Here is an 11,390-nt window from a genome sequence, read left to right as displayed (position 1 = left end):
ATCAAATTATTTTCCCTGCACCAAACACAGAGCCGTTCCACCTCGTCCCGATAAGCAGACTCATCATTCCCAGAGATGAGCCCTACCACAGTGGTGTCATCAGCAAACTTGATGATAGTGTTACTGGGGTGGGTGGGGATACTATCCTGTGTATAGAGGGTATAGAGCAAGGGGCTCAACACACAACCTTGTGGGGAACCGGTATTAAGGGTAAGGGCTGTGGACATATAGGACCCTACTCTAACCCTCTGGGGGCGGGCTGTCAAAAAGTTCAAAATCCAGAATCATATGGAGCTGGAGAGTCCAAGGCCCTCCAATTTGGACACTAATCTATCTGGGAGGATGGTATTAAAGGCAGAACTGAAATCCACAAACAACAGCCTCACATAACTCCCCGGCTGCTCCAGATGTGACAGAGCAGTATGCAGAGTAGTGTTGATGGCATCCTCTGTGGATCTGTTTGCCTTATATGCAAACTGGTGACTATCCAGTGTAGATGGAAGACATGAGACGATGTGACTACGTACCAATTTCTCAAAACACTTCATCACAACTGGAGTGAGTGCAACTGGTCTATAATCCTTTAGACTGCTGATTGTGGATTTTTTGGGCAGGGGAATAATTGAGGACTTTAGGCAAGACGGAACAATAGACTGGTGTAAGGACCGATTGAAGATCTTAGTAAAGACCCCTGCCAACTGGTCAGCACACTCTTTCAACACCCATCCCGTGATGCCATCAGGTCCCGTGATGCCATGGAAAGCTCTCTTTTCCATCACACTGGCATCCCCCCCCCACCTTTGTATATTAACATCACCCTGTGAAGCATGTAATCAGCCTAAACAAAAGAATCTACTCCATGATGGGTTTGATGGGCAGTCACGTCCTCCAGTCACCCATCAAGATAACACAGCTGTTAAACATCCAGTCATTAAGACCAACTACCAGCAATGGGGCTGGGACATTACTCTTCTTTTCTCTCCTTTGTCTCCACCCTTCCCCTGAGAGGTGTCACTATTAGTCCAATCATTATTTCAATTGCCCAATGATTAATCCCTTTTTCTGACCCATAAACAGTAGATGTTTCTTAACATTCCAGGGGACTACGTGACCAACAAGGCATCTGTCTCTGGTCACCTTTTCAGGTATAAAAAGAGAGCATCCAGCGATTGCTCTCGCTCTTGCTTTTACCTTCCTAACCCTACCCTAACTTGTTGGTTCCATTCTTAGCGCTGTTTGGAACCTTCCACATGTGTTGCTGGCCAACTCATGACCCATTTCCATAGTCTATCCTAGGGGTGTCATTTGTTATGCGGGATTTGATGCAGTTCCACAGGGCCTGCAAGACGGAGCTCTTCCACCAGGCTTTCGAGTAGGGGCCGCCCCCCCTGTTATATTACCATCATAGGGGGGGGAAAGACCCTAGGAAGGAAAGAACATCTGAACTTTAACATCTAACATTGAAGCCACTGAATGCCTACCGGGAGTGTTTGGATCTCTCTGAGGTTCTGGAATTGAGGTTTTTGAGCACTTTATTTGTATTGAGATTGGTTTTAAATTGTATAATATGTTTTAAATGTATCAAATGTATATGATGTTTTATTATTGCAAGACTGCTTGCCGTGTAAGCCGCCCTGAGCCCTACGGGGGAGGGCGGGGTATAAATTTGATTATAAATAAATAAATAAATAAATAAATGACGGCTGGATCTGACATAAATGAGACCTTGTTGGGCCGGGCCATGTGTGTAATAAAATGTAATGCCAGGTAGCGGAGATATAAACTTTATAAAGGACACAAACACAAAGGGTTCTGTTAAACTTAAAATAAAACGATGCTTAAAACATTAGCACTCTTGCAATATTTTGTTTATTGAACAGTGTCTGATAACTGACACCTCTTGCTCTGAATTATTGCATCAAAATGTCTGTGCTGTTGCAATCTTGATTATGCTGTTCAGGTGTGTATCTGTAAGCTGCAAACCTATGATGACACAGCAGCAGCAGAACTGGAAGAAGAAGCAGAAGACAGCCAGTTCTACTGTGGGCCTGATAGGCCCCTGGGAAACATGTTTGACACCCCTGTTCTATCCCATTTTCACTGCAGAGTTGACTTGCCTCATCGGACAGGTAATGTATCACCCTACCAATGATATATCCTGCTAATGCAACCAACTCTGTATCTTTCTATCTGAATTCCTAGATCTGTATTGCTTGTGTGTATGCTTGATTTTATATCGTATGTGTGACAATTCTTAGTAAAGAAATCATTGCTTTAGTACATCTAGCCTCAGTGTCCATTTCTGGGCTCTGGAAAAAGCAGACTCCCATATACATAGGTTATAGGTAATCTTATATAACCTTATAGTAAAGGTAAAGGTTTCCCATGCTCGAAAGCCAGTTGAATCCGACTCTAGGGATGCGGTGCTCATCTCCGTTTCCAAGCCAAAGAGTCAGCGCTGTCTGAAGACATTTCCGTGGTCATGTGGCCAGCTGTCAGAACCCACAGCTAACAACGAAGTACACACATTCAGGAATGGTTATACTTTTATTGCAAAGCTATAGATGCAGTAACACAGGCACTGTTAAGAATTGCTACAGCCAGTAGAGCATAATAGGATATAGGGTATTCATATGCACCCCCTCATGGCATTGGCCAATTAGGCACCCTCCTGCACACGGGATAAGTCAGGCAACCATTAGGTGGCTAAAGCTGAGATCCCGGAGTCTCTCACGGTACACAGGAGCCCTTCAGACAACACAACCTCCTCCTGCACATCTGTCGAGTTAAGAGTTTCAGCAAAGGCATAACAGCAGGGATAGGAATGCAATAGCAATTAACAAGACACCGAATGAACTCCCCAACCCCCATGGCAGCATAGCTGAAACCGGCATGACTAGATGCCGAGGCACACAGAACACTGTTACCTTCCCACCAAAGTGGTACCTATTTATCTACTTGCAATTTCTTGCTTTCGAACTGCTAGGTTGGCAGGAGCTGGGACCAGAGATGGGAGCTGACTCCGTCATGCAACACTCGGGTCTTGAATTGCTGAACTACCGTTCAGTTCAGCGTCTTAACCACTTGAGCCACCGCGGCCCTTTTATATAACCTTATAGGAAACCATTTATTTATTTATTTATTTGTCAGATTTATACCCCGCCCTCCCCGCAAAGCAGGCTTATCTCTTTCTTTTGAGAAAGTTAATACCTTGCTGGATCAGGGGAATGCTGTAGACATAGTTTATCTTGATTTTAGTAAGACTTTGATAAGGTTCCACATAATATATTTGTTGACAAATTGGAAAAATGACGTTTGGATCCTATGACTGTTAGGTGGATCTGTAACTGGTTAACGGATTGCACCCAAAGAGTGCTTGTGAATGGTTCCTCATCTTCTTGGAGAGGAGTGACAAGTGGAGTGCCTCAAGGATCTGTCCTGGGACCTGTTTTGTTCAACATCTTTATCAATGATTTGGATGAAGGGATAGAGGGAATGCTTATTAAATTTGCAGCTGATACTATATTGGGAGGGGTAGCAAATACGATAGAGGAAAGAGTCAGGATACAGGATGATCTTGAGAGGCTGGAAAACTGGGCTAAAAGAAATTTAATGAATTTCAATGGGGATAAATGTGAAAGTCTGCATTTTGGTAGGAAAAATCAAATGCATAATTATAGGTTGGGGGAGACTTGTCTTGGCAGTAGTATGTGCGAAAAGGATCTAGGGGTCTTAGTAGACCGTACACTGAACATGAGTCAGCAGTGTGATGTGGTTGCTAAAAAGGCAAATGTGATTTTGGGCTGTATCAACAGAAGTATAGTGTCCAGATCATGAGATGTGATGGTACCACTTTACTCTGCTCTGGTTAGACCTCATCTAGAGTATTGTGTTCAGTTTTGGGCACCACAATTTAAGAAGGATATAGACAAACTGGACCATGTCCAGAGGAGAGCAATGAAGATGGTGAGCGGTTTGGAGACCAAGTCCTATGAGGAAAGGTTGAAAGAGCTGGGTATATTTAACCTGGAGAGGAGATGACTGAGAGGTCATATGTTAACCATCTTCAAGTACTTGAAGGGCTGTCATCGAGAGGGTGGTGTGGAGTTGTTTTCTGTTGCCCCAGAAAGTCGGACCAGAACCAATGGGTTGAAATTAAATCAGAAGAATTTTCGGCTAAACATTAGGAAGAACTTCCTGTCAGTTAGAGCGGTTCCTCAGTGGAACAGGCTTCCTTGGGAAGTGGTGGGCTCTCCTTCTTTGGAGGTTTTCAAACAGAGGCTAGATGGCCATCTGACAGCCATGCTGATTCTGTGAACTTAGGCAGATCATGAGAGGGAGGGCAGGACGGGTTGCCTCAGTGCTTAGTTATTATGGCCCTTTTTTACACACCCAGGGAAATGATGATTGCCACTTTGGGGTCAGGAAGCAATCCTGGAGGTTTTTTGTCATTTTGTCATTTTTTGTCGTTTTGTCACTGTGGGTGTGGAGGGGGATGTATTTGTGAATTTCCTGCATTGTGCAGGGGGTTGGACAAGATGACCCTGGAGGTCCCTTCCAACTCTATGATTCTAGGTCCCATATTTAATGCTTATTGCCATTTAATATTTATAATTCCCCACTTTTAATAAGAAATAAGGGAATTTGGCTAACAAGCACAGCTCCAGCCCAGAACCAACAGTGAGGATGAGTGATTGCAGGAGCATGAGTGAGGCAGCCTGCATGACGCAATACAGGTTGTTGAGCAGCATGGTGCTTAAAAGCAGCAGAGAAAGGATTGGGTGTGTGGAAACTACTTTCTGATAGTTGCTGACCTTGCTGTCTGTGCTCTGGATTGTCCTCTATGGCCCATTCTGCATCTAGCATTTGCTCCTCTGTTTTACCATACCCACATTGGAACAGAAATTCCCCTCTACATTGCATGCCACTTTCACTTTCTTTGATTGTCGGATTTTTTCATAGCCTCCACACTGCTCCACACCACGGTTTCACTTCCTTTGATCTCTCAGCTTTATGTTACTGTCTGCATAGATTAATGGCCATTTTATGGCCATTAAAGGGTGACTCTGCAGTCAGTACGGCATTGGCCCAGAGTATATGAATGTGGTTTTGAGCTGCATCTTGAAAGTACAAGCACATGGATGTGTTTTCAATATGTGATATTAAGCCACAAAAGGGGATGTGTGTGAAAACTGCAATCACTGGATGGAACGCTAATTCACTAAACAGCTTGTTCTATATTTACTTTGCACTAAATGCACCTCCCCCCAATTCAGCATTCTGAGACGTGTTAATAGGAGCACACTTTTGCAATGTTATCAGCTTTTCTTGCCATTTAGCCATGAGAAGTTCATCTATTTGTGAAAATGCAGTTTCATTTTTTAAATTTTCCGAGCTACCACCAACTACTAAATGTTTTCCCCTGGTCCTCACAAAAGACTATAAGGCCATGAACATGTGACTTGTGTGCACAGACCTCAGTTTTCAGGACAGCAACTGATGTTTAAATTATATGATTGCTGGATTCCAAAGAAATAGGACACCATTGAAGTATAAATCTCTACTTTTAAGAAAATACAAGAAGCAGCACAGCTGTTTTACCTTGTACCCTTACATAGGTCCCGGTCACACGGACAGTGCGGGGGGGGGGGGAAACGTGGCTGTTAGCCCGGGGGCTAAAACCCACGTGGTTGCTTGCTCAGACCTACCTATCGAGGTTCCGTGGTAGGGGGGAGGTGCCGATCACTCCACAGTCCTGCGGCGCGGCAAAGAAGCGGGGTGCAGGGCAAACGGGTTGGTTGTTTTTTAAAAAAACTCAATTGTGTGCATGCTCCCTTGGGTGCGTGTGTGCATCCGTGGAGACTTTGAAAAAAACCCCCTTTTTCCGAAGGGACATGGGCGGGCGCTGGAACTATCTCCAGAAATGCAATCAGACGCCCGCCCTTGCCCCGCGGTTTCAGGAAACTAGTACCTCTGAGGTACTAGTTTTTTACTGCGCGTCTTTGGCGGGAAGCCTCAGTTGCGCCACGGAAGCCCGACGCTTCCCAGATGTGCCGGTGAGATCACGCCTGGAAACTCCGCCTATCTTCCATCCCTCTAGCGTGGCTAATGCTCCATGTGACCGGGGCCATTTTCTCTTTTCCCCAGTCCAAAGATCAGAAAAAATCAAATCTGTATAAAAACAGGTCCATCTTTATTTCACATTGGCTTTACACTATTATTGCTTCAGAATAAATAACCACACTGAAAATTAGCATTTTCAAGTAAAAAGAGTGCTGCAAATTTGCAGCACTGAGGAGCCATAATTGAACAAAAGTTTCTGAAGTTCTTAACATCTAATAAAAAAAAAGTGAAGGTATCAAGGTAAAGAGTCAGTAGTGGGCAAGTTGTATTAAACAATCACAGGAGAAATTCACAGAGGTGGCTGGTTGTGTTAATGAAGGGTCCAAGTTCAGCACTAACAAAATCTAATTTGCCTTGACTCCTCAGTGGGAAACCACTCACGAATGTATCACTGCACATAATAATTGTTGTTTTAAACAAAGCCTACCAGTAATTACATAACCTATTGATTTTTGATGCAACTTTTTTTTGGTAGCAACAATAGGAAAAAAATCAGAACATACATGATATAAACTCGCAGGTAATTTTTCTTATTTGGAGTGGATCTGTCAAATGACAAACACCTACAAAGAGATTTTCTATATATTCCTGCATTATTATAGAAAATTTACTAATGTTTATGGACTGCTAGGTGGCACTGACTGTATACCTTGAACTCAACTGCAACAAAGCACTTTTATTTCTTATCATACCCTTATAGGGCACCTAATTATCATGTTGTATCAAAACCACTTCCAGAATATTAAAGCTACATTCAGTGTTGAACAATAGCTATGAAACTGACAACCTGCTCAAACACTCACTGGTTGATGCCATGCTAAATGATCTTTTGAAAAAGCTTGAAGAGACTTTTACATGCTCATACAAAATCATAGTTCCATTTCCTGCAGAGCAACCCAATAAATAAATTAACTTCTGAATGCATATTAAATGGTTCTATAGCAAGTGGATGAGAAACTCAGTTTGCTATCCACTGGAAACATAAAAGTTATGCGGAAAATTTAACTCAGATTTTCTAAAAGAGATATCAAAAGTTATAATTACTTACTACTTCTTTCAGGCCTTTGTACAATTCTAGTCCTCTTCTGAATTCCACTTTCATGAAGTGCCTTGAACCAATCTCGCAATCTGTTTGCAACTTCCCTGAACTCCAGGTCACTGCACACTGCAAAACAAAATGAAAAGCTTTTTAAACTTTTCAGACTGTATATAAATTCAATCTTTCATGTTGTGGCAAATAAATGAAAAATATAAATACAGGCAATTTTCTCATTAATTATTTTCACAACAAAGTATTATTAGGGAAAATACTCAGTACTACTTTTATATTATTTACTAGCCTGATACCCGTGCTTCACTATGGTATTTAAAGTTTGGCCTGGGCACTGAATTTTTTTTTTTGGGGGGGGGGGCAGGGCATACTTTTTTTAAATTATAAAAATGCTTCTCATTTATGTTACATTTAAGAAGTGAGACTTGACTACATATCCAAATGAACATCCGGGCAATCAGATATTAAGCAAGTTCATATGAACCAATTTTCTAGAACCCACATTGTGAAAAGTTAAATAACACAATACAGGAAACCACTTTTCTACAAATTTGGGGTATATTTCTATAGTGGATGGGAGTGTGGCTAAAGCCACTGGGGCAGCTGTGCCAGCAGCATCGCTAAGGTGATCGTACTGGGGTGGCCTCCCTGATGGATCGTACTGGGGTGGCCTCCCTGGCCCTACTCCTAAATCTGACAAACACCCACCTGTCTGGTGTAAGGAGGGGATTGTGTTTAAAGGCATCAGGGAGGCTGGGCCAGCAGCAGCACTAAGGTAATCCCGCTGAGCAAGCCTCCCTGACAGCTTTAAGGACTCCATGCCCCTTCCAACCCTTGACAGTTGGTTGTTAGTCAGGTGTAGGAGGGATAGCATGTCTGAAGGCATTGGGGAGGCTGTGCCAGCAGGACTGCTAAGGCAATGCTGCTTGGGCAGCCTCCTCGATGGCTTTCAATGCTCTGCCCCTGCTCTTGCACCTGACAGACAACTGCCAGTCAGGTGGAGGAGGGGTGTGTGGGAGTGTGTCTAAAGTCATTGGGGAGGCTGGCCCAGCAGCACTGCTAAGGTTTTTCTGCTTGGGTGGCCTCCTTGATGGCCCTGCTCCTACACCTGACAGACACCCATCTGTCTGGTGTTAGGGGGGAGTGTGTTTAAAAGGCATCAGGGAGGTTGGGCCAGAAGCAGCACTAAGGCGATCCTGCTGAGCAAGCCTCCTTAATGGCTGTAAGCATCCCACCCCCCTCTCCTACACCTGACAGGGATCTGCCTTTCCAGTGTAGGAGTAGGAGGGGGAGGGGTATTGCAAGCCATTATGGAGGCTGGGTCGGCAGGACTGCTAAGGTGTTACTGCTGGGGCAAGCTCCCTGATGGATTTAAGCCTCCTACACCCACTGTTGCACCTGATAGACAGCCACCTGTCAGGTGTAGGAGGTGGGGGGAGTGTGTCTGAAGCCATTGTCGAGGCTGGGCCAGCAGCATTGCTTCACCTCACAGGTGGTTGTTGGCCATTCCTGATTTCCTCAACTGTCATTAGCTCTCTGCAGTCTCCTGTAACTGTTTTTTTTTACCTCAAAACACTGAGAATCTACAGCTGACCAATCAGAGAGTGGGGGGGTTGCAAGGAGGCAGCAGCCTGGCAGCCACATAGGAAGCAATGGGGGAGCACATTTTACCCCTTTTGGCCCCCTTAGGGGTCCAATTTCTAAACATCCCTTCTTAGTGAGCATCTATGTCATGGTAGGAGTGCTCTCCCCGAATTTTGTGTTTCTAGGTCCAGGGGTTTGGCCTGGGTTTTGATTTTATGGTGAGAGGACTTTCTTTTATATAGATAGATGTAATTCTAAAAATGTTGCATTTTGTACACTGCTTTTAGCTAAGATGGCAAAAATACCTTCATAAAGAATATTCATATCTGGTCGCCAGAGGACATAGATAGGAGAAAAGAAAAAAGCAAGACTGAATTGAAAACCTGGGTGGAGTTCATAGCTCAAAGATGGAGTACATGACCAACATGGAGATACTCCTAGGTATCTCCAGTTCTAAAAGAATCTCATAGAAGAACTAGAAAATACCAGTATATTGGAGAGCTGATGCCAGTTAGAGGCCATTTTGGAGAGCTGATGCCAATCAGAATAGTCAATATTAGGCTAGATATGAAAGAGAGAGATTCATATTTCATAGCTTTTTAAAAGTTAATGATTGAATTTATAAGGGCATTTAAGTATCATGAAGATGAGGCCACAAAGAAGGCTCATAACCAACCTCACTGTAACCACAAAAGTACAGCAGGAGGAAACCTTGAACTCAACTAGCTGCTAGCAAGAGACCAGTTTAACTGATATTGGAACTGCTCTAGCCAAGAAGCTGAATTCCAGCTTAGGAGATAACTAGGGACATACAAAAAAACCCCAAACCCAGTATTTTTCAGGTTTCTGTATATTAAATACCACACCAGTATGGTATTTGGATTTGGGAAATATTAGGAAATTTTTTTTTTTGCTCCATTATACCTTAAGGGGACCATTATAGTCAATGGTCCCCATAGGGTATAATGGAGAATCAATCTGGAGGTATCTGGGGCATTGGGGGCTGTTTTTTGAGGTAGAGGCATCAAATTTGCAGCACAGCTGCTGGTGCCTCTCCTCAAAAAAACCCCCCAAGTCTCAAAAAGATTGGACCAGGTCCAATTCTATGGGCCCCCAGAGCAGGTGCCCCATCTTCCATTGCTTTCAAAGGAGGGAAAAAGGCATTTAAAGGGCTTGTGGTCAGTGTTCCCTCTAAGCTGAGTTGGTATGAGCCAACTTACAGTTTTCTAGCCTCCAGCTCACACATTTTTGTCTTAGCTGAGGAAGGATGTCTCCAGAGCACACTAATTTATGCAGTAGCCAAATCGCCCGCTCACAACTTTAATGCCGGTACCTCACAAAGTAGAATTTTTGCTAACAAGACTTCACAGCTTAGAGGAAGCATTGCTTGTGGTCCCTTTAAATGCCTTCTCCAAACCATGTGACTCCGTAGTCAGTGTTCCAAAGGTGTTTAAAGGGCTTGAAGTCCCTTTAAACACCTCGAAATGGTGAGTTCACCTGGAAGGTGTTTAAAAGGACTGTGAGCTTTTAAACACCTTCAGAGCCCTTTAAATGTCTTTGGAGTAAAAAAAATGCCCTTCGACTATCCGGAGGCCCTGAAAATCACAAATATTTTCAGGATTTCTGGGGCTTCGCCAAACAATACCCCAGTCTGTATCTGGCTGAAACAATATTGGTATTTTTCAGATTTTTTTTTTTGCTCAGATTTAGTTGAATGCACACCACTAGACATAACCTGCTGGCTTTGCCTGGCATTGCTTGGCTGGGCAGTGGGGGAAATATTCTGGGGAAAATGGGGGTTGACTGATGTTTCACTGATGCCATGATGTATCATTGGCAAAGCCCCAATCATAACATAAATCTCCTGTTGGTTGCTAGCGTCAGGCTGGCAACCTAAATTATAGTACTTCCTACTATGATAAACCAGGAGTCCAATATAGTACCCCCCTCCCCCTCTGGTTCATATAGCGCTGAAGATACCAGAGATGGGCTCTAGTATAAAATTGCCGAGCTCACTCTGTGTATCAGGTTCTCTGAATTCCCAGTATTTATTTTTTTAAAAGTATCTAGCCCTTTGTGGAGATACATCTTTCTATTTATATCTCTGCAACAAAAGGGGCTAGAGACATATTTTAAAAAATAAATTAAATTTGGGGATTCTGAGCATTTGATATATGGATCATTACAATATTCATTGCTGATTAAAAGGAAAAGGAAAAGCCCGGCGATGGAGGGAGGAAATGGCTCTCATGGGGGCAGAGTAGGGGGAAACTGCTGCTGTGTGGACAGGGCTGGAAAAATCCAAACTTGCCCACCCAGGCTTTAGCAAGGCAGGCTTTGAAAAGATTGGAGAAAACCCAGGGAACAGAGTCATAGCTAGTACGGGGCATAAGGGATGACACCCCATCCTGAATTTTCAATGCACCCACTGAATCTCTTAGAGCCCACCCCACCTTCCTTGTCATCAATGCTAAGCAAGTAAAATGGGAGGAGAGACCTTGCCAAGTGAAGAGGTGCGACTCGGCTGCACTTTCCTGGCATGGGAGGCAGAGCAGGGGGGAGGCCAGGTGCCAGGGTTCCTGGGGACTTCCCGCCAGCCAGTCTCAGACTGGGATGGACTGGGAGGCATTCC

General features: G+C 43.9%; 1 protein-coding gene across 1 annotated transcript in view; it reads right to left on the bottom strand.

The window, feature by feature from the left end:
* Positions 1-11,390, bottom strand: part of SPOCK3 (sparc/osteonectin, cwcv and kazal-like domains proteoglycan (testican) 3) — a 193,058-nt gene that overhangs the window by 25,111 nt on the left and 156,557 nt on the right. Inside the window, exon 4 of the mRNA XM_015420050.1 lies at positions 7,172-7,288. Within this exon, the coding sequence (XP_015275536.1) occupies positions 7,172-7,288 (117 nt within the window). The remainder of the gene's footprint in view (positions 1-7,171; positions 7,289-11,390) is intronic.

Source organism: Gekko japonicus, unplaced genomic scaffold, assembly GCF_001447785.1.
Source record: "Gekko japonicus isolate JY-2015 unplaced genomic scaffold, Gekko_japonicus_V1.1 scaffold329, whole genome shotgun sequence".
NCBI classification, from domain to species: domain Eukaryota; kingdom Metazoa; phylum Chordata; class Lepidosauria; order Squamata; family Gekkonidae; genus Gekko; species Gekko japonicus.
Note: the sequence above shows the minus strand (reverse complement) of the source record. Positions and strands in the feature narration are given on the sequence as shown.